Below are 24521 nucleotides of genomic sequence, written 5' to 3' on the forward strand. Positions count from 1 at the left end.
TTTTCCACCAATCAATTTGGATTTTAATCTACTGAAAAAAAAACATGCATACTGTCATAAGATAATTATCTCATAAGCAAACTAATACATTTATTGGTAAAGGCAGGGAAATGTGGTACTTTGATTGCTCATGTTAACACTTATATTGTTACTTTTTTCCTTTCTTCTTTCCTTTGCTCCCTGTTTTTGAGGACACTTCATCGCCCTCTTTCCCTAAGGCAGCTTTAATTCTCTTCTTTCCAAGGGGAGTCTTTGCATACCAGTTCTATGGAAAAAAATTCAAAAGATACAAGATAAAACTAGAAATTATTGTCAAGATAGAAATTAACTTTAATGCAATGCAATGTGTAAATGTGCATAGCCATGGTATCAGATATTTGAGAGATTTTACTTACTTTTAATGCCTCTTCTTCCTCCTGAAACACAGGGTCGATTCTTGCAAGTGGAGACACAAACTCTAAGGCAGTCAGTGGACGTTTAGGAAATTGCTGAATGCGTCGTTCGGTCAAGATGCTACGCACCACCTGTACCATGTGACCTTGTGTGTAGCCATCAGAGATCTTTGCCAGAGAGCTGAGATCCAGGTCACTTGTCACTTCTCCTCCATTCTTTTTTATCAGCTCTTTCCACATTACTGTGACAATACGCATAAACACTGTGATTTTGCTCACTTAAAAAAAAATATTATATATAATATTTGTAGGCTCAGTAAGTTTTTTGTAATATTGTAATTATTATTCAAAACATTACCGTTTTTATTGTATTTTTGATCAAATAATTGCAGCCTGGGTAAGCACTTAGCTTACCATATCTTGATGCGTAATCCGGCCGAGGTATGAGAATGATCTTATTGTAGAATTTGCACAAGGATTTCAGATCTGCACTGTGTGGATCACTTGTCGTTCCTACTATTAAAACGCAATCTTCTCCTTTGATGGACTTAAGGATCTTGGGTAAATCTTTCTTCAGACGTTTCGGATCTAACTGTGTATCAGAACGAAAACCAAGGATACAGCTCATTGCATATCATTTCACCACTAGACAGATCACAAGTGGGTTACACTTTTTACCTCCTTCTCCTCTTTTGGTACTTTTTTGTAAAACATCTTTTCAGCTTCTCCAATCCATATTACAGAAGGCTGCATCAATTTCGCAACCTTAAAGGAATATAGATTACCAAATATTTCAAAAATATCCAAAATTAACAGGCCAGTATCACAAATTCCAGCCAATTTCACATTAAGCTTTACCTTAAACACCACATGCAGCATCATCTGCAATCCACTCTTGCCTGGGTATTTTCCAGTCACGTTTAAAGATGAAAGGTCAAACAGATTGGCTCCAGTCTCTTGGCAGATGGCATGGACCAACATTTTCTTACCCACACCTGATGGACCTACTAGCAGCATGGTCTTCACTAGAGGAGCCTTCTCGTGCACTGCTTGGGAACCTATAGGACAAAGAAAATGTTTCATTTAGCTTGCCGCCTTAACATATAAAGTTGACATTTCTAAGGTAGCAATTAAATTACTCACCTAATGGTAAGACAGCATAGAGTGCTACAAGTTGCCGAACATCAGATAAGGATGGCATGGGCTCAATGTCAGACTGTCGCAGAGTTGTGCCCAGATAGCTATAGTCCCCTTTAACAACAAGTGTTTGATTACCAAAATATGTACATTTTTAAGAGAATTATATATCAAATACCTATAGATTAATACCTAGATAATCTTTTAGTTTAACATTATCTGCCTTTTTAACCAATTCCTGTTCAACCAGCTCTTCAAACAGTGACTCGATGGTCCTAAAATGAGAGAGAGAGAGATATGTGTAAAACATAATGTCACTGTAAGTAATTAAAGATATGAACAATCCATGTAACCATTCCAATTTTTTAAAGGTAGAATAAAAAATAGATAAATTAAAAAACCTATCCGCTGTAAGGTCTTTGTCCTTCTTCTTCTTCTTTCCACTTTTTGATGCCTTCTTTTTCTATTTAGTAAGAAAAACTAAATATGCAATTTCTTCATATACATTGTGCAAAAAAATACATACTGTATATTAAGTCAATGTCTCTGATGTTATCCAAAAATCTATGTAAAGAGAAGTGATTTACTGTACTTTTGCAGCACCCTTGACCTTTCCACTTTTTTCTTTATCCACAGCCAGTTTCCAATTAGCCAGTTCCTGTCTCATCAGTTCATCCACCTGAACAAGCAACAAAAACCTATGTCTCTGAAGGCTAGGATTACCGTTAATAAAATGGCAACAATTGTGAGAGACGTGTGGCCTTAAATCTTTGATCTCACAGAGAAAAAAAACAGCGCATACACACAGCAATAACTGTAGTTTCCCAACAAGCTAAAAAACATACAGTGAACCATCACCTGTTTTCTTATTTCGACCTCAATCTCCTTTCTTTTTTCCTCCTTGATCAGCTCCAGCTCGTGCCTTTGGCTAAAATTCGTGGTCTCGTTTCTATTTCTCCAAACCTCTGCAGATCAGACGAAACAATTACACTCACACTCAATTGAGAATAATATGTTGTTATTGTAACACAGAAATGTTTAAATATTCAATTTCCCTTGCCAGAAAATGTCTTGTCTCCCCTCTCAAGATCTTCCAGATAGGCAGATGGCAGCATCTTCAGTCCAGGCTCTTCCTCCTGTGACAATACAATTATGTAACATATTAGAAGAACTACAATCAGTATGATATACATTAGAGAAATACTCAGTAATCATATTCACTAACGTTCTTTGCTGTGTTTTCTTATTTACTATTTCGTCACTGTGGGTTTTACAAAATGTTGCTTTAAGTTGCACGTCAAGTTCTTGTCTCAGTTCTTACCTCGTCATCGACTTTTTCTTTCTTTCCTTTTTCTTTTGTCTCCTCCTTGCCCTTTGGCTTTTTGTTGGCATCTTCCTCTTCCTTTGCTGCCAGTTCGTCTGCCAGCTTCAAAAGAAGACACAATTGTGTCAACGAAAACATGACAAACATGACAGTTTTGTTTAATCATGATTATACTGAACGGGTAAAGAACATACCAAACAAATGGAATTACACTAAGCCTTTATATACATAGGTTTTGGTCAAAGATGAAAATATATTTACCTCCTCAGGAGTTTTCTCTGCAAATATAAGAGTTGAACCTCCATCCTCCTCCTCTGGGTAGTCAGGAAATGAGCCTGTTGCATCACTATTCACAAGTACTCATTTTAACTGTTGTTAACACATGCTCAGTAAAACACTCAGTAATTGTGTGGATCCGTCTGAGAGAGATCTCACTCACCGACACTCAATGAACCACTGTCGGATCTGATCTTTCATGTTCTCCTTCATTTCGGGGCCCTCCACTTCCCTGAGCTGATAAATAACGGATCCGATGGACTTCTGATAGTCATCTTCATGTTCATCTTGTCTGGTTCTCCTGTTGGCCTCATTGTTTAGGGAATCCAGCTTTGTTTGGGATGGATAGGACAGTTTTGGATCCATGGCCTGTAGATGGCAGAGACAGAGAATGAAATTAAGTGTTAGATTGCCACCTACTGGTGGCAACATGGTGGGCGTACACTCAATGTGTAGTCAAACTGTGGAAGCACAATAAACTCCATTTGACTATTAAAATATGTATGATTTATGAGTGGGTACTTTCTTAATGTACATTGCATGTATTATAAAGCACCTAAAAAGTACCTCTTTATTCAGCAGGGATTGATTAAGTGACAGTAAAAAAAAAACCTTTTACATTGAATTACAAAAAAAATCTATATTAAATAAATGCTTTGTTTTGTTGTTGTTGGTTTTTTACATTCAACACTGATCATGCAAATTAATATTTCTTAAGCAAAAATGTTTCACAATATTTAATTGCTGTTTTATTGTATTTTCAATCAAATAAAGGCAGTCTTGGTCAGCATAAGACACTTCTTTTAAACACATAAAAATTATTTATCAACCCTAAACTTTTGAAAGGTAGAGGTACATTAATCATCTTACCATTCCAAGAAATATCATTTCCTCTTCACGTAGCCTTTTAGTCATTTTTCTTTGCATGAAACCTCTCCAAACCTAAATAGAAATTAGAATAAGTTTAAGAAATGTACTATATTTCTAAACCTATGTGTGTGTAAACGAATAGTTATAAATTGGAACTATGCTCTGTGAACATAATAGTATATTTTACCTTTTGGATACAAACTGCGGCCTGGTCAGTGCTAACTGCCTCTTGCTCCTTGGCTCTCCTCTGCCTCTCAGAGTCTCTGTGGATCTCTCTCATGAACTTTGCCCTCAGTCGACCTTGCCGTGCTCTTTCAGCCACTTGGATGATTTTACTGGCTCTCTCCAGAGTCAACATGCGCATTACAGGAGGCTTTGAGAGGCAAGAGACGTCATGTAAGCGCAAAAACCAATCCAGTTATTGTTGTTTATGATGAAACATCAATGACATGAACTCACTCCTGCCTTTTCTGTCACGTCCATTTGGTTTAATATAGAAGCAAAAATTCTTTCTCGAGCCTGCAGCACTTTGATCCGCTCCCGAACGAAATACCTGGGAACTGGAATCTCAAGGTCCTCCTTTTGCAAACACGATTGAAATAATGATTTACGGGTTAAATACATTTATTAAGCCCATTACAGCATTAAAGACACTCACAGGGGTTAATTTTAGGTCTTGGATGACGTCATCCATGTAGTGGTACTCAGAAAATTCCTTTTCCACCATTTCATTCTTGAGCTCCAGAACACGGCCTATCACGCTGTCCAGCACCTGCCTAATCACGCGCCTCTTTTGGGGGTGGACACTTTGGTCATAGGCCTCTTCCAGCTGCCTGAAGATCTGCACATAGCGGACATAGAAGGTGGCGAGCCTTTGGAAGAACACCACTCTGTCTCTCTCAGGACGGAGAGGTTCTTCAGGGAGTTCTTCATCCAGCAAACAGCTGAGCTCCTCATGAGCTTCAGTCCAGAGTGTGTTGTAAGTGCTGCCAGAGACAAACTGGTTTTACATGTTGGATTGATGCAAGAAATGAATATGAAAATAAAATTAAATCACATTTTAACCTTAAATTAAACAGAAGAGGCAAAACGTTGTAATTTTTAGAATACTTATTAACACAGACAATTTACAATTTAATTATATTCCTGAGGCAATAATTTCTCGCAAGCACATTTATTGTCATTGTACCCTACAAACCTGTGCGACATCGTTTGATCAAATCTCTAAACGTTTCCTTGATATAGCAGGAGTTACAGCATTTCTTCTGCACGTCTATCACAGATAAGAGTCTGTAGCGGTAGTTGAAACTATTTACGTTAAAGATAACGTTATCAACAGTTAGAACGACACTTCAGACAACAAATAATGCGACTCTTGAATTCAGCTAATTTCTAAAGCAGAAGGAAGTTAGATACATGGCTGACTAAACTTGCCTGAAATTTGTTGTCAACTTGTTTCTACGGTAACGGTTACGTAGAACGGTAGAAGATCAGATGTCGAACGGAAATGAGCGGTGATAGAATTACATTACGTTTAGCACGACGGAGTCATTAATGTACACATATATGGTTTTGTTGGCATGTACACTCGTTAAGCTAAATATAAAATTAGTGGAAATGCCATTTATTACCGCTGACAGTTGATAAAGTTCAGCGCACAGCTATTAAATATTGTATGACATGCTTTTGTTTATACATCTACGGCTTATTCTTTCAGCAAGTTTAGTCAAGAGAGTTTACTGGCTATGGCTTCAAGTGGAAGTGGTGTGGCCAAATTAGTAGTATAACTGAATTGAATATTAACTTTATTGTTAGTTCATTGTGAATTATTCAGCTCCTGGTATGAACGTAACATTTCTTAACAGATAAGCGAAAATTCTTAATTAAATACGGCATTTACTGCAGATAAAAGTTAGCAGAGCTTAAATAATTAACAACAATAAACATTTTTATGCGCTTACAGTCTACCGTGGATGTGTGGGGATAAGGCGACATTACTTGTAGTTTGAAAACAAACCGCTTGATGTCGCCAAGAACAGCATTTTTATTGCCTGTCCGTAACTGTTAGGAGTTCACATGAGGCTTTAAAACATCCTATGGTGGTAAGCAGACTACAGCATTCCAATAATCATTTGTCTTAGCGGTTAAAGGCCAAATTAGGGCAGCGATCAGTGTAGCTTTTCAGTGTAAGCGATCGGTGCAAGCTTTACAATGTAGAAAATGCAGCATTCCATATTCAGTTAAAAAGTTACTTCAAAAGTTCCAAAAAATGTCCTCGTGCAAATTTGACATTTAAGTATCTGAAGATTATTTTTCCTAATGTCAGTATGGACCCAGCGTTCATCTTGAAGTCAGGAGGGAGGGCAAAGCAGTTTCCTTCAAATTCCCATATGAGGAGCAGGTTCAGTGACATCCCTGTAAGAGTAACAAGAGCTGTGTGAAACTTCACATTTCTTTATGTGTTTTCACAGTGTACATGGTTTCAATAGAAAAGGGTTTACAACTTTTTAAAACCAGGGATCTCCTGTATAAATCATTAACGTCATCAGTCTAGGGTTGAGGGGTAAGTCACAGCTTTAAACTAATTTCACTTTAATTGTAATCACTATTATTTCACTATTCTAGTTCAGTCAACCACACAGATTTTTTATTTATCTTATTATTTATATCATTTGCAATTAATTATCCAGGATTATGTATTTATTTGTTGTTTGTTTTATGCATTCATTTATTTTTGTAATGTACATTTGTTTGGTATTTATGTACAGGCTACATTTTATTTAGGTTTTAATAGTAAATATATATAAATATCACTATCAATGCCATCATTATTTAAAGAATTCGTATTTTTGATTCAGAATTTAAATTTCTTACGATTTCTAATCATTTTTGCACTTTGCAGTTAATATAAGTCACGTTTAATTCAGATCCTCCCACAAAAAAATGTGACTACCATCACATTTTTAGTCACATACAAACTCAGTTTCAAACTTGCAGGCCGGATTTCCAGGACATGACCCCTGCAGGACCTTCACAGACCCCGGAAGAGGGGAGAAACTCCGGCTACAGAGAAATATTAAGAAGCTTAAAGAAATAATCAAGGTTGGAGTGCTTTACATAATGCGCGAGAACAGGTTGTAATAATGTGGCGATTCATAAAATATTTAAATGCTCAGAATCGTTCCAATCAGTCCACTGATCTGTGTTTGCTTGTTATGACACAGAAGAGTAAAGAACCCTGGAATTCATGCGTTAAGCGTGTAATACCAGCACAAAGCCAAGCGCAAACTTCAGTTGGGAGGTGGAAACAAGCGGGGCTTACCAGGATAGCGCGCTTAGTGCAGTCACAAGACCCGACCATCCGTGAACAAAAACATCCACGCGTTATTTTCACAGCTCGGCTACGTTTAAGCAAGTATATATTCGGATATATGGATGCTTGAGGTTCCCCATCGTTTCCCTGGGGTGGGGGGGGGGGGCATGGCGCGATGGATATCTCCGAGAACATTTACGCGTCCAGCCCTCTGCCAGCAATGAATCTTTTAATAAACCGCAGAGAGGAGTTTTGAGACACTTTTTTTTATAGTTATCTGAACTTCTGTGATGAATTTGAAACGAAAGGAGGGGCGAATGTCAAAGGAACTGACCACGAGTTGAGAAAAAAAAAACCTAAGGGAAAGATGTCTACATTTGCCACCCACCCGAAATCGATTGTATTACATTCAAGAAGCTTCGCACTTGACGTATAAAAACAAGACGCATGTTCTCAAGAAAGACACGCGACAACAGGAACTGTTGGACGATATATTTTTCTCTGACAACTTTGCGTGCACATCATTAGAGGTAGAAGCACCTACCGATATTTATTCGCGTAAGTTTCCATTTATGTTTGTTTATGTGAGTACATGATTTAAAATTGTAGCATGTAGTGAATTGATTAATTCTCAGTTGTCCAAAAGTTTAGACGTGTAGCCTCTACAATGAAGAATAGTTGGATTTGGGTAATTTCGTGTACATTTAGGTGCCGTTGTATTATTGATTTAGTTAGTTTTGCCTTTGTTTGCTAAAGAGACAGGGTGTAAAAAGGTCGAGAATTTTAAGTAAGGCTCGAATATGTATTTAATATTTACTGCGTAAACACAGGACCACTGCGCCACCGTTCTAGCATCTGCGTATTTTACGCGCGGGCAGAACTTTTAGTGCAAGGATGTAATGACTATATTTGTTTGTTTTATTCGTTTATCAGGCTGGAAAGCCATGCGGGCTGAGAAGAGATGGCACATATTGTTGAGTATGATTCTTTTGCTCATCACCTCCAGCCAATGCACGGACAGCAAGGAGGTAAAGGAGTCGGAAAGGAAAACTCTGCTCAATCTAATCCTGCAAGTGATCGAGGACAAGCCCGCGTCCAGACGCGTCACCAGTGGCCTCTACTCTGTATCTCAAGATGTGAAGTTTTCCTCTCGTGAAAAGACTGCACATTTGTCCAAGCCGGACAACAACAGACCAATAGGTAAGCTGATTTGAGATCAGGTGATGATACAAATGTAATCCTGGGCATTAACTCCTTCCTGTTTGTGGGAGTTTTTTTTCCTGCATATCAAGTGCACAAGTGCACTTTAGTCACTTAATGCATGGACAGCTGTTCATATTTTTTTTACAATGCTCTCGACTGAATTGCAAAGACAATAGCATAACCTGTATTCTTAGAGTAATTTTGAAAAGTTCAGTAAAAAAAAAAAAAGTGAAATTGGATTAAGACACACTCTTTTGATCTGCAGAGTGTAGTAAAATGAATGCTCATGGTCTTGTTAGACAGATCACATAATGCTGAAATCATCGGTGTAGATCTAAGAACTGCTCAGAGAAGTTTAAAAGCTTGAGAAATCACAATGCTGGTTGTCATGTAATGGTGTGTGCTAATGATCTGCACAGTGTGTGTAACAATTTGGTTAACACATTTATGAAGCCCAAAAGGATTTAATATGATTAATCAGCCTGACCTCACTTTAAAAAAATAGCATCAACTGAACAGCAAGACATTATTCCCAATTGCACGGTTAGACACAGACATTTCCAATTGTCTCGCTAATATAACATTTGAAATATGCCTTTTTAGAACTTTTTGATGTTGTGTGGTCTTTGCCAACCTCCTACGTGCTGCTTAACAAATGAGTTGTTCATTCACATTATACCTCTGTATACCAACAAGAATGGATTGTAAAGAAAAGCAAGGTGTATGTTAAGCCCCCCATTATAGATAAGATCCCCATGGTCATTGTCACAAGATCCTCCAGGATGGTCACTTATGAAAGGGTTTGAAAGTAAACACTTCAGTCTCTTAATTGTGTGTGAGTATGTGTTTTATCTATATTTATATATATATATATATAAATATACATAAAAGCCATTAGGATATCAAGTCAAGATAATGTTCAATAACATATTTTTTTTACATTTTCTACCGTAAATATATCAAAACTTATTTTTTTTATTAGTAAAATGCATTACTAAGGACTTTATAGGTGATTTTCTGACTTTTTTGCACCCTCAGATTCCAGGTTTTCAAATAGTTGTATCTCAGCCAAACTTTATCCTGTCCCTGAACTATACACATGGAAAGCTCATTTATTCAGCTTTCAGATGATCTTAATCTTAATTAAACAAAGTAACACTTATGACTGGTTTTGTGGTCTAGAGTCTAGATTATTGAACATTACTTGTGCTTTTAAACTGTATGTTCCTGAGATTTTTAAGTTGAAAGAATAATATGTGCATATTGGTGTCACTTTCTGAACTAAATGTCTATGACTAAACTAAATGTCATTTAACAGCAACTACCGAATGTTCCATGTCACATCTAGAAGCTGTTCAGTGTTTTGATGTGTTTAGAGGCATTTCTGTTATTCTTGGGAATAGATTATTATACTCAAATACAGACAAAGCTTGTTGTGCTATTGTGTGGTTTCTTTAATTCCATCATTTGATTAACTATAAAAAAAAAAATCATGAAAATGTGACAGTGCCAGTGCCAGTATTCAGGTTGGGCTGATTCTATTTAATGCCTTAGCCATAAGAAAATAAAAAACTGATTGACGTGTTGTTACACAGAATTAAAACGTACACCCTTAAACATCTGCTATTGCTGATCTAGATGACCTCTGAAAAAGTTTATTGCCTTTAAAGTTTTGTAACGAGAACGATTTGAATCCAGTGAAAACATGCTAGTTTTGAAAACTTTGATCATGGACATATTACGTAACATACACAGTCAACACATTGCACTGTACTGTACCCTTCTGAATAGAACAGCCCATTAGTATAGGCATTTAGTCATCTTATATAAGACTCAGGTGCGACAACACGCGGATAGACCAAGAATTATCTTGATAGGTGTTTGATAGTGCATCATCTCTAGAATTCCCTTATTAAAAATGAAAAGAATGGCCCACGGTAGCAGGATCTGTGTAGACATCAAAAGGGTGGAAAGTCACTGTATTTTGAATGAAAGAGGAGCTCATTCATAACACAGTGTTGGGTATCCTACATTCTGAGGCAGGTTAAAATTAGCTGCTGCATGGATTTGTGGACCTGACATTGATAGGCATTACAACTTTGCATGCAGTAATCTCCTTACTCCGATAGGCTGGAACTGATATGGTCTACATGTGGGGACGGTGTCCCAGGGTCGGACGGGCCACAGATTGTACATAATTAGCAAGGACCCCAAGCCTCTAGCAGATTTACTGAGCACTGGATTATCAATCTGGGATTGCATTTTACATCTTTAAATGGCTGTCTGTCTTACATCAAGCATGTAGTCACCACAGTAAAACGCATGGCGTATATTACTGTAATCGGTTATATCAAAACAATGGGACGTTGACGTTTCCGAGAGGTTGTTGCATGTTTGTACACTGCAGGCATTTATGAGTTTGAGATCTGACAGACCGTTATGTTAGCAGTATTTACAAGACAAAGACAAACGTTCTGTAAATGCATTATTAATTGTGGGCTGATGCAAACTGGAGTCATGTTTTGAGTTTTGCAAAACCTTCGGGGAGGTTGTCAACAAAATAAATGGTTAATGAAGAATGTCTTTATTAAATAACAATAGAAGTCAACGGTATGTCTCTATATGGAGAGCTAAGTAAGCAGACTTACAGATCACTTCATGCCATGTGCTAGACAGTGTATTCAGTGACTAAGCTGGATGCAAGCTGATGACATAATGGCTAAATCACATTCATTAATATACAATAAATTACACAGTAAACTGCACAAAGTTATCTCTTTTTAATGTTTCTTACAATTAACGTAAAACAGAAATCTCAGTGTTTCAGCAATATATTTCTGTTGTGATGAACATCAAACATAGTTTATAGCTGCCACTTGGCAGAGACTTTGCTTTTGTTTTTCAACTCATTACCCAAGGGGGTACTTTTCAGTTTCAGTTTTGTTTTGTTGTACAATTAAAATAGCAATAGGCTGTCATAAATTACATTAAAGAACACACAACTATTATTTTTTAAATTTTGATTTGGAGGACACAAATTATAGTGGAATATCTGAAAATATATCCAGAGACAGATTTCTCCACAAAAATACAACGCTCTCCCACTTTCATCCATCCAGCCAACCTCAAGCTAAACTCTTTAACAGCTTCTATATTTCTTTCACAGACCTGATGGCTTATTTCAGTTTATTTAAAAATTGTAATTAATATTCAGTATTATATAAGTTAAAAAGAGCACACTTCTGGTTTGGTATCGACGAACGTTTACTAGCTTTGAGTCTTATTGATTAGGCTGGGGTGGTGGCCAAAACATTAACACTGTCTTTTTGTCTTTTTGTTTCAGAGGTTGTCCCAAGAGACATAATGAAAGACAGATTTATAGAACATTTTACAGGTAAACAAAAACCCAAAATAAATGAGGTCATTTGCTACATGTTTACTTTGTCGAACGTTGTATTCTACAATGTAGCGTGTACTATGTAGTGGCTATGTATTCTACACTGAACAAAATGATAAATGCAACACTTTTTTTGCCCCCATTTTTCATGAGCTCAACTCAAAGATCTAAGACTTGTTCTATATATACAATAGGACTATTTCTCTCAAATATTGTTCACAAATCTGTCTAAATCTGTGTTGGTGAGCACTTCTCCTTGCCAAGATAATCCCATCCACCATCCACATCAGTATGCTGATTAGTCAGAGTGATTATTGCACAGGGATGCCTTAGGCTGACCACAATAAAAGGTGCCTCTAAAATGTGCAGTTTTATCAAACAGCACAACCCCACAGATGTTGCAAGTTTTGAGGGAGCATGCAATCGGTGTGCTGACTGCAGGAATGTCTACCAGAGCTGTTCATTTCTATAACATAAGCTGTCCCTAAAAGCGTTTCAGTTTGGCATTACATCCAACCGGCCTCACAACTGCAGACCACTTGTAACCAAACCAGCCCAGAATCTCCACATCCAGCATCTTCATCTCCAAGATCATCTGAGACCAGACACCCGGACAGCTGCTGCAACAATCGGCTTGCATAACCAAAGAATTTCTGTCGGAAACCGTCTCGGGGAAGCTCATCTGCATGCTTATCGTTCTCATTGGGGTCTCAACCTGACTGCAGTTCGTTATCATAACCATCTTGAGTGGGCAAATGCTCACATTTGATGATGTCTGGCACTTTGGAGAGGTGTTCTCTTCATGGATAGATCCCGGTTTTGGACAACGAACACAGATGCATTTTACTTATGCCATTTTGAATGCAGAGATAACATGACGAGATCCTGAGGCCCATTCATCCACGACCATCACCTCATGTTGCAACATGATAATGCACGGCCCCATGTTGCCCCACAGAGTGGCCTTATATTGTAGCCAACCTAAGACACACCTGTGCAAAAATCATGCCGTCTAATTAGCATCTTATTATGTCACACTTGTGAGGTGTCACTAACACAGATTTAAACATATTTGTGAACAATATTTAAAAGAAATTGGCCTTTTGTGTTCACAGAAAAAAGTCTTAGATCTTTGAGTTCAGCTTGTGAAAAATGAAGATAAAAAGAAAAGTGTTGTTGTGTTTGTTCGGTGTATGTTCAGAATAGTGTACTAACATGTTCTTACTGTTGCTGCAGTGTATATACTGTACAGTATACAGTGCATGCACAGTGTGTGGAATTTCTTCTTTCAGTGACCTGCTACATTTGCCATTTGCTACGTGTTCACTTTGTCTACAATGTAGTGTGTTAAACCCAACCTTCTATTTCTAGGGTCAGGGGTAAAACAGAACATGCATATTTCTCGATTCATTGAATTTGACTGCTATTAATAAAAGCCATTCTTATACAAAACTGGGTAACGAAAAAGATAATAACCAGACACCATTCACTGACTTGCATGCAACATGTAACTTGATGACGTCATATGACAAAAGTAGACAGGTCATGTGACAAAAATACAGCATTCTGTTTAAAATGATGATAGTGGAATAACACTGTTTCACTTGCTGTTTTTAAAAAGTAGCATGCACTATGTATGGGCAGTATTCAGCCATTCTGAATGTATTCTTTCTTTCTCATTATAGACAAAATTTGGAAACTGTCATTAGAAATGAGCAGTTTTCATCCTGCAAAACATATAAAAGCCAGTCAAATAAGTTAAGCCTGCAGTAGATTCATTTAAATTGTTAAATTGTTTTACAGCCTCTGGGTTGTGAAATACACTTTGTACTCCAGCCAAATGTTGTCTCGGAAAAGAGCTTTTAGGATGATTATTTACTGCAGAATCTTTGTTCACCTACAATAATTAGCGTGATTATTTGTTATCCGGAAGTTTCATTGTAAGAGCTTTGCCAGAATCAAAATCACTAAGTCTCTGCCCTTGTGATAGCCAGTCGAGCGTTAGCATGCGCTAATTCTTCTTCTGGGTTTCTGCACAAGTGAAAAAGTTACAGCAAATTTTCTTTGTTTGTGAGATTAGACGTAATGCTTAAGCAGACATTTTGAAACGAAAAGCTAAATGATTTCATTCAGTAGAGTAATTAATCTATAAAACGCTAATATTGTTGAAACCTTTTTTTGTTTTAAGCAGGACCAGTCAAGTTTCCATCTGAATGCAGGACACATTTCCATAGAATTTATCACAATACAAGGGATTGTTCCAGACCATCATGTACGTATACCTATATAATCAACTAAGAAATAATTCACCCAAAAATTACATCATTTCCTGCTGTGGAAGATATTTTAAAAAATGTTTCCATGTTTCTTTTTCCAATATAATTTATACAGTGTTGCTTGTACCCCAGCGTTCTTTTATATTTTTTTGTTTTTATATATCTTGTGAATAAATGATGACAGAATTTTCATTTTGGGGTGAACTAGCAGTTTTAAAGACAGGAAATTGTCCCTGTAGTTTAAAAAAAAAATTGGTTATGCTCTCAATTGATTTTTGTATTATGCTGCTTACATGTTTGCACTTGCATATTTTGTAGAGACTTTAGAAATGCTGCCTATGTTTCTAAAAAAAAAAAGGTTTTGACAGGGCGTTACACCGCAGTGAAAATGCTCCTCCGCCCTTAGTCCTCATGGACTTCATACTGTTCAGGAGAGGTTGAGAGTTTTCCATTAAATAACACTTATCTAATGGCACAGCTAAAGTGTTACTCTGTATAGAGAGCATAAATGTCAAAACGAATCAAGTCTCCTTTTCTTCAATTGTACTACATTTCATATTTCACAAAATAAAAGACAAACCAGCTTCCCATAGTGATGATCAGATTTATATTTTGGGTCAAAACAGATGCCTGTCTCCTCTAGATATTGGCCGTTCGAGTGTTTTGTTTTATTTTTCTTGAGTAAAAACACTTGCGTGTTAGTGGCCGGCGATGTTTTGTGAACTTGCTTCACGACCTCCTCTATGGAAAAGTTGTGAAATTCAGCCTTAGAACCTGTAGACATTTCTAATCTAAATCAGAATCTATGAATTACTGCAAGTAGTAGTAAAGAAAGTGCAGCATGCATACGACGAAGAGATTTAGTGGAGGGGGTGGGGGCTTTGTAAACATCCAAATCTGACCAGCTGTATGTGAGCATTTGGCAGCCACGAGGAACGCTGGGAATGGCAGACGCATAATAATTCATACGTAAATCAGAGTTTCTGTCTTCCAGAGCGTTTTTATGACATAAATGCTCCCTAAACTGCAGTAAACTTAACACAAGATACGTTTTTTTATGTATGGTAACAGCGAATCCAAAGCCATTGCACGCCCTGTATTTTTCAAGATACTTTGTAGTGTTTGAGTTCTGCTTTGTCAGTGTCGCTTTTAAATGGGATTGAGGGAAACGTGGCGGTACCTTGAGAGAAAATGACGGCAACGGTGCTTGGAACAGGACAGCAATGGGATGTTCAGACTTCACAAACACCATTAAGGGTGGAAGCATGTGGTGCTTGAACCCACACAGTCATTTTAGGCCATCAAGTACATTACTGGAGCAGAGATGAAGCTATTTGCAGGAACCCATCTAACCCTTAGCCATGTTCATACTCTATACGTCACCCCGTGATGGCATGAGAGCTCCACTTAAAACTGGTTTTATCGGTTCATGTCACACAGCACAGGCCAGGGTGTCAATGTCTGGTTAACATTGTGAAAGCGAAAATGCCTTGTTTTCATTTCTTTCCTCTTGTCCCCAACAGATTATAAAAGATGTGCACGATTGCTAACAAGGCTAGCTATGAGTCCCCTTTGCACACAATCATAGAAACTGCATGTAAGTACAAAACTGCGGAAATATGACTATGTTAACTATTATTCGTATATTTATTATGTGTTTGTGTGTATTTGTTATTGTCTGAAACAAGAAAACTGCGAGATTTGTAACATGATAGCCAAGCCTGTACCCGGTTACTGTTGGGAAAGTTTTGCATGTTTCTTTAACTGAAACCTTAGAAGAAACATTGAGTAAGATATAATGTCAGTTTAATCATGGCCATCTGTTACATTCTGAAGCATGCAGTTAATGCACGGTTCACACAGGCAGGATAGAACTTGCAGAGAGTCACATTTAAATTCTGCTTCTAAATTTGTGTTCTAACACACGCGCAACTAGGAACTAATCGCTATGAAGTAATTAAACACAAACAAAGTCTCTCAAAACTCCATGTTCTTGCAATTGAAATTTAAATGCTTAATGCTTTAAAAAAAAACTTGACTTCAGATTTATGTCTTTTTGTCTGTATAATTTATAAGCAGTGCTTGGACAAGCTTGGATCTAGCACACTTTTTCTGTCCTGTGTTGTTATGCACCTTTTTTCCTGATAGATCAAACAATTGTATATTAGATACTATAATAAAGTGATTAAATAACAATAGTGCTGTCAAATTATTAATTGCATCCAAAATAAAAGTTGTTTACATGTATGTGTAATGTGTATATTATGTATAAATACATGCACACACTTACTATATATTTTTTAAAAGAATTAAATATTTTTATATAAGTGCATATATATATATATATATATATATATATATATATATATATATATATATATATATATATAATTATTTTTGTTAATTATTATATTTATATGTGCATAATGATCATACATATACACACATATACCATGTTTACAAAAACTTTTATTTTGGATGCTTTTAATTGTGATTAATAACAATCTTGGCAAGTCATTCCGAGCTCATGTGTCATAGAATCAAACATTATTCACAGTTAATTTCCTAGAAACATATTCAAAATAGTTCACCACCAAACTGTGACGCTGGGCTCAGTCTGTGCTGTGACATCATCAGCTGGAATGAGACATTCAGAGAACCTGTTAGTGAAAGGTGAAAGAATCCATTACCAATCTGAATGTCAAATGATGGGGCTGGTGAATTACAGTAGTTTTATTGGGTTATGATTACTCTTGCTCAGACTGGTTTTCCTCTGAATCAATTAGAAATGGTTAAATTGCCTTTTATGATGTGAATAAGTGATTTCCAATGAAGTGGAGAGAAATTCTTTCAAGTCTGAAGTTCATTGTTTCTGTGTATGACAGGTTGAGCTGGTCGAGGAACTTAATTTTGTACGCCGTCTTCCTTGTACTTTTTTCTTACTGTAACCGAGATATCGATTTAAAATATAAAGGACATTTTAATATGATTAATACTAACATAATTCTGTATGTGTCGCAGGTCCTGAGGATATAAACGAAGAAACTCCAGAGATGTTGGAGTAAATTATTTTTTCCAAGGAAGTGCCTTCAAATCACTGCAATTAACTGTCATTGTTTTCATTTATGTCATTTCTATTTCCAAAGTATAATTGTTCTATTATAATATTACAGTATTTTTTTTTTTTTTTTTTGCTTTTCATCATAATTTATGTTTATTGTTAAATGCTCTTAAAATATAGTTTTAATAGCTTTGCTTTTTTATATTATGAGTTTTAAAGAAAGTATTATTTATCTTTGCAGCCAGTTATTTATTTAAATGATATGTAAATATTCTGTCCTGATTACATTTGAATATGTATCTCATTAAGCCACCATTACTCTTAAATATATTTCTGTTCCAAATATATTATTTCAAATCCCAGTATTTGATTTCATTCCTTTAAGGAAAAAAGGAATACTTATTCTTACCATGCTGTCATTTCCATAATATCTACCATTGGCACTTATTGAAATTCAAATGATGAATTATTTCAAATTATAAATACACATTGTTTGATAACAATGGTAATATTGCACTGATGCTTTGAAAGAATAAAAACATTCAAGCACAATATTTGATTTCCTGTTTTTTTTTTCCCTTTTATGAATTATTTTATTGAAATATTAATTTTAAAACCGTTTGATCTGATGATATATCTCCCTAAAACATTTCTGTGGCTGATAATAAATGACTCGAGCATGAAAACATCATATTTTGGGTTTCTTTTAGCTTGTTTTGTTGGGTGATTGATTGGAATATGGCTTGTCAGCTATTATGAAATCTGTTCCATTCCAGTAATTGAGCAGATTTCATAACGGCTGACAACCCATTTCTTCTGTATCAGGGGGAACATAAGATCATAAATTTCTCACAATATCACATTCATATATCTCAACGGTGGGCACCAAGTCTCTGTCACCCTTAAATGTCTTGTTTGACTTAATTGCTTACATGCTTGTATAATACTTCTTTATATGTGCTGTCATTCTATTTGATTTGCACCTTTATTTTTACTTTATGTATTTATTTTTAGAGTAGAGATCAGTTTGGAGTCATGGTTCTGTAATTTATCAGGATTTTGAAAGTTGCTTATCTTGACTTTGTCTTGGATTAAAGTAACTTATCTGTTTATTTTCAACAGCTTTGCAGATACAACATCGCTACAGTGTCTTTTTTAGCACTGGAGCAAGACTCCCTATGAGAAAGCCCTAAGAGAAAAGCACACAAACAAGAGTGGACCCTTCCAAATGAGCAAATAAACAGAATATATTCACTCCTGGAGATCCTTGTCTTGTATTAGAAACGACAAACATTGTGTCTTCCCCTTCTGTTGGTTTTACTAAAACAATGCAAATTAGATGCTTTTGAAGTCCACTCAAACTGTGGCTTTATCCACATCTCCCATCGTAATCAAATATTTCCCTGATCTGATCTGGATGGTTATTAACACAAACATGAAATGTGGCCCTGAGCTGTGTTTAATAGTTGGTTAGTGTGTGACATAAACACATTAAAGCAACAACTTGAACGCTGTGCCAGAACTCACAGTGCTACAAGTTCTCACGCCAGAATGTCTCTGAAAACTTATCAAAATAATTAGTATGGCAAACGCATGACTGGATCTTGCTTATCAGACATATTTGTCTTTCATACTGTCTAAAAGGGTCATATCATGCATTTTTACTATCTGTTCCCTCAAGTTCATTTATAGCGCTTTTTTTTTTTATTTCATTTTTCATGTTTTTAATGAAAATGTTCCACTCTTTCTCTGACCCTAGAATGACGTAAACTGACACATTTTTATATTACTTTTCTGCCTGCTGTGCCTTTAAGACTCCCACGTAAACACTGTGCGTGTGCAAGGAGTAAAAACAGACGTGTATGTGAATCTGATGAGAATATTTACATTTCAAATGTAGTCTATATGACGTGTACAAAAAAAAAAAAATAGTATCAATAAAGCGTTTTTTTTTTTCATTTTGGAAGGACACTTTAAATAGCAATCAAAAATATACAGGCAATTAAAAGATCCTTCATGAAATGACCCCTTTTAAGTGTTCTTAATAATGCCTCTCCCCAGATTTTGATGAATGTGAAGTCAATGTTTTACATCGCTGACGCCACCAGCTTTCTGTCGAAAAATGGGATTCTCGCTCCAGCGCTCCTCAGTGAAAATCTGGGAAAGTAATACCGGGAAATCATTTTCATTCACCATTCATCATTGTTATCTCGTGTGACATGGTTTAAGTGGTTTTTAGAGTCTTCTATGAAATAGCAGTTGGCTTTAATGCTCTAGAGGGGATAGGCTGTAAATCCTCATACATGACGACTTTAAATGTCTGGCAAAAAACAATTCAGCCACTATTTAAAAAACGATCTTCAAATGCATCTCTGGCTAATTGACGGCTTGCGTCGTAATTAAGACTCTGTCTGAAAGCATCGATGCATCACTTCGGACTGAGATTATTGCGGAGTCAAAATGGCAGGTATCTTGGGCTTTCACGAAAACTCTAATTTGATTCCAAAGCTATAAATAAGGTGGATCCACCGGGGCAGTTACAGAGCCTTCGTCTCATCAGGTGGGCATAAACAATCTATCGTGATTGAAACGGGATATCGCTTATCACAAAGACAAACAGCGGAGATTAAAGGACGAGACGGAAGACGCACATGGGAGGATATGTGGGAGGGCTCTAACACAATTACACCCAAACACACAATCCTCCAGTTACCGGCAAGCTGTCCAGAGATGAGTCTAACAAAGGCATTCAGAGTTCTTCATCACTGAACCGAAGAGCCCCGGCTCCATTCATGAAGTGATGAATTGGAGAGACTTCTTGTCCAATAGTTTCCCTGGTTGTGATTCTTGACCGCATCCTCTGTGACTCGTGTCTATTAAAAGCAAGATCCAAACCTACTGACTTCACAGTTTCGTTTGTGGGTAAATCTAGACTTCAAGGTTGATTCACACAAACACACTAAAATAATTATAATGCATAAAAAATGTTGGGATAAACATTGAGCCTTTACGTGCAAACGTGTTGAGTAGCCTATCCACCTTCAGTGTTGCCAGATAGGATAGACCAAAAAGTTCACAAAAACCCGCCCAAAACTTTAACTGTAAAAATAATGTGCTAAAATGTAAATCAATTGATGTACATGTAAATCTCTTCCAAAAATAATGACGACAAAATTATATTAATGGGTAAATTTAGATTAATTTCCAATACGTATCAAAATGGGGAAAATACAAAAGAGAATTGTCAAATAGGAATAAATTTAAATGTAATTGATGCATACTGTATAATAATCTGACAAAAACAATAAACAATTTAGCTATAAAAATGCTCTTACCTTCGCATCGCTCTATAATTTCCCACAGAACCAGAGGAAGTGTTCTATGAAGTTCGGAGTTGAGTTAATCATTACTCCTTTAACAGGTCTAATTCACGTTTTAAGAGCATAAACACTCTCCATTCTTTATTAAACGTATATTTAGGAATTCACTTACACAGTTATACATGCAAAATCAGATCCGTCACTCATGAATCATCACGTCTGCCTGCTGGTCCTTAGATATTGTCTAAAAGCTCGGCCGCGAAGTCAGCTTCAGCACAGCACCGGAGCGTGTTACTGGATGCAGTAGATGCACACTTGGGCTTGTATGTTAACCATCTATCAGCGTTTTTTCAGTTGACAAATTATATGTTTGAAAACCTCCAAACTGACCCCAAAGCAGCCCATATTTTGTCCTCTGGCAACACTGTCCACCTTTTTAATGAACGCGGAAGTAAGCCTATGGATGAGCGTTCAGGTTCGTCAGACGCTATAGCGAAATAACGAGGAAAACTGTTTGCACTAGACACCGGTGTGTTCATAATTAGGCAAATACATTAAAATGACATAACGTGACTCACCAATTGTCAATATCAAGCAGCAAAACACACTGTTTTGTACAGCTAAAAACAGCTGGACGCGGATGTGACCGGAAGCTATACCTATACAATTTACAAATGGCGGCGCCCATTTTTGCGTCAGGAAAAAGGTGATAAGTGCATGAGGCACTTTCCACGAAAACGATATAGGCTGTGCCCTAAAACAGGACTTTTAAAAAATGGAAAACTTTTATCTTTTCCTGCAAATAAGTGAATAATGATGCATAACTTATGCATAAAATGTTGACTGGTTCAGGAGGTCAAACTAAGTGAGTGAGTGTTTATTTTCTGCTAATACTTTGAGTTTTGAAGTGCACATGCAGCTACCAGACAAAATGCATCAAACATGCAAAGTTAGTTTGAGATAAAATGTTGACTGTAGCTGATATATTTCCAATAAATATTTAGGCTAAAAAAGTATCAACATGGTTGATCTGGGTGAATGCAGTTTTTGTAAACATCACAGAAGTAAATGAAATTTTTAGCAAATTTATTTTTAAATGTAATAAAATTTTACAATAGTAGACTGTTGTTTTACTGTATATATTTTATCAAATAAATGCAGCCTCAGTGAGTATCTATCTATCTCATACATACAAAAAAAAAACTGAAGTGAACTCTTGTAGTCTAACAACTGCTGCACTCTAAATAATGATAATAAAAACCAGTCTGACATAAAAATGATTCTTCAGGAAAAGGATGAGGAAAGGAAAGGATGCTTGTACTGAAATGAAACATGACGTACTCCATAATTTTGCCTCTGAGGCAACACTCTGCAAAGTAAACATTTTAATCCCATTAGAAGATCCTGAGGGGCCCTGTCCTGTTATTTATAGCTGATTCCATATTCTTTTTAAACCCACACATCTCCTTCTGAAAGACCCTTGATCTATTTTGTGTGGTCTAACGATTTATGGTTCATACATCAGTGAGAGGGGGCAGGGCCAAGCTTTGTGTTTGCCAGTTTATGACTAACACCAATTTAAAAATACAAAAAAAATACAAAACATGAATATGAATTAGCTGACACTCAAATCAATACCACCCAGACAAATACTTTGACGTGCATAGTGTAAGATCTTATAGACAGGCTTTCGTTTAATTAATTCAGCACTTAACTTGGGTTGCCATTCAGTGGCATTAGCATTTAAACTCTTTTTGATGTTCAGTAGGGGCCTTAGGTTTTAGTCCCAAAGTGCATGCACATGACTACAGCTCCTCAGGACGTGTTTTTTGTCAGGTTTCCAAATCTTCCTTTCTTCCTTCCTGACACATCACACGGGAATCTTTCACCACCTCCACTCATTTTGCGGCTGTTGGCTTGTGATACTCAGGCATGAATGAAAAGAGACAGGTGATGTAAATATTCTTCATCTATGAAGACATAATGGCAACAAGGCAAGTTTGGGAGCAAACTCTTAACACACACACACACACACACACACACACACACACATATATATATATATATATATATATATATATATATATATATATATATATATATTCACAAAGCGGTAGTAAATAATTTTCTATGAATGTGTATGACTTCCAATTCATTAGTTAGTACAGTGCATTAAACTCTAAAACCAATTGCACTAGTGTGGTTATAATAACAATAATATAAGATTTTTTTTTTTAATTATTATTTTATTTACATATTTGTTCAGCCAAAATAAGTAAAACTGATTACACCAGAACTCCTGAGCATATTCAGCTTATGACTGATGGTTGATGCCCTCTAAAAAGCAAAGCCAAATAATAAAATTTACATAGAGCATAAATAAAAGCAGAACATATAGCCTAATACTGAATCCACCATTGACAGGAAGCAACGTCAGAACAGCACTAGGGCTAACTAGATTCCTTACCGCTTCTAAATGATGCCAATTGAGTAATATATCCCCATGGTGGGTTAACGACCGATACTTTCTGTATTTATGACATCACCATGTGTGGGTGGAAATTGTTCCATTATCAGGGCCCTAAAAATAAAAACACCAGATGGCCCTTATAAAATGATTGGGAGCCTCGGATAGGAGACTCGCATATGATAACATCAGGACTGTTGTCTGAGATGTCAGTCTGTAAGGATTATGAATGTTGCTATGTTGCAATTGAGCCCAAAAATAAAAAGTATAGAGAAAAGAAAGTGAACATGAACTGTCATTGTCAAACAAATCCCTTTTGATTATTTTCAGATTTTGTGCTTTTACTTTATATTACAAACATTTGTTGTGATTAAAACTGGATTTATGACACAACAGAGGCACCTTGAGGACAGTTTGAGTACTGTGACACACACACACACACACACACAGGGAGAGAGAAAGAGAGGGAATTCAGTGTCACTGATTTAGCAGTCAGTTAGTAAGGACACTAAATCGGACCTTTGGACATGGCCATAATTTGTAAGAGAAAATATTTTTGCACTTTCAGCTGCAGGATGGAATCAAGTTGAAAGTTTCACAGCGATATGTTTGCATGGCGTGATGCAATTTAGCTGTGTGGAAGGAAAATACAGATCAAAGTGAATGAGTTAGTGATCAGAGTCAGATGTTGTAAAAGCATGATATACTTTTGCCAGGAAATAGGCATAATTCCTTTAAAATGCATGCCTGTTTATAAGATCAGGGATGTTTGTGTTGCCATTAACACTCGACTGGTGGAAAAACAACACAATGTTTGTGTTTACATTTGTGTTATCAGTCCACTATGCTGTAAGCATATCTCAAATTCCAGGCATAAGTGCAATATAACACCAAAACTCTTAGTTCAGGCTTTAACCTCAGATGCAGACTGAGTTAGACTATTATCCAACTATGAGACCCTGAGTAAAGTTGCATAAAAAAGCATAACTATTCAGCCCCATTTTGGTGGCAGAGGTGGACATTATATGCTCGGTTATGTGTGCAATATTTCGTGAGTCACCAACTGCTTCAATCTGTTTTTGCAGGTTTGCAGTTAAACCTTCTGCGCTGCATCACAAAGACTGTTTTTGTATTGACAAATATGATTAATGATCACGCAAACATCTTGTAATGGAGTTACAGTGTTGATTGAATGAGTTATTGCTTAGTTCAATTTGTTGTTACAGGGCTATGATTATTTGATAAAATGTTAACATTTGAATTAGTTGATTTTCTAAATAAGGTACGTTTACAATAAAGTGTCACTATTACTTTAAAATTACACTTCTAAATTATAATGACTAATTATAGTCATATGATGATAGCATTACTAGGACAGAAATACTACACCAGAAATAATAAATGATCCAACAGAGAGTAAACGGTCCTCTAATGCCATAAGCAGAATGAAGAGAGCTCTAAGGAGACACTGGCATAACTCATTGA

General features: G+C 36.4%; 2 protein-coding genes across 4 annotated transcripts; one reads left to right on the forward strand and one right to left on the reverse strand.

The window, feature by feature from the left end:
* zgc:153738 (uncharacterized protein LOC558115 homolog) lies at window positions 1-5339 on the reverse strand. Its single transcript, XM_043246002.1, has 19 exons — window positions 5198-5339; window positions 4658-4985; window positions 4459-4578; window positions 4187-4372; window positions 4000-4071; window positions 3293-3498; window positions 3115-3199; window positions 2851-2955; window positions 2590-2665; window positions 2388-2494; window positions 2122-2208; window positions 1931-1992; window positions 1722-1804; window positions 1536-1643; window positions 1251-1450; window positions 1071-1157; window positions 807-984; window positions 396-634; window positions 1-265 (listed from the first exon to the last, which is right to left on the reverse strand). Exons 1-19 carry the CDS (start codon window positions 5206-5208, stop codon window positions 149-151), a joined length of 2457 nt encoding a protein of 818 aa, XP_043101937.1. The 5' UTR covers window positions 5209-5339; the 3' UTR covers window positions 1-148.
* A 1070-nt stretch (window positions 5340-6409) lies between these two features.
* On the forward strand, window positions 6410-17801 carry alkal1 (ALK and LTK ligand 1). 3 transcript variants are annotated; one of them, XM_043246004.1, is made up of 6 exons: window positions 6410-6562; window positions 8246-8512; window positions 11859-11909; window positions 14101-14184; window positions 15712-15785; window positions 17210-17801. In XM_043246004.1, exons 2-5 carry the CDS (start codon window positions 8257-8259, stop codon window positions 15774-15776), a joined length of 456 nt encoding a protein of 151 aa, XP_043101939.1. In that variant the 5' UTR covers window positions 6410-6562; window positions 8246-8256; the 3' UTR covers window positions 15777-15785; window positions 17210-17801. The 3 variants fall into 3 exon arrangements, with proteins under 3 accessions (XP_043101939.1, XP_043101938.1, XP_043101941.1); XM_043246003.1 differs by lacking the exon at window positions 6410-6562 and adding an exon at window positions 7491-7870; XM_043246006.1 differs by lacking the exon at window positions 6410-6562 and adding an exon at window positions 7492-7870 and having other exon boundaries at window positions 14104-14184.
* Window positions 17802-24521: the final 6720 nt, after the last annotated feature.

This window comes from Puntigrus tetrazona, chromosome 8 (genome assembly GCF_018831695.1).
Source record: "Puntigrus tetrazona isolate hp1 chromosome 8, ASM1883169v1, whole genome shotgun sequence".
NCBI classification, from domain to species: Eukaryota; Metazoa; Chordata; class Actinopteri; order Cypriniformes; family Cyprinidae; genus Puntigrus; species Puntigrus tetrazona.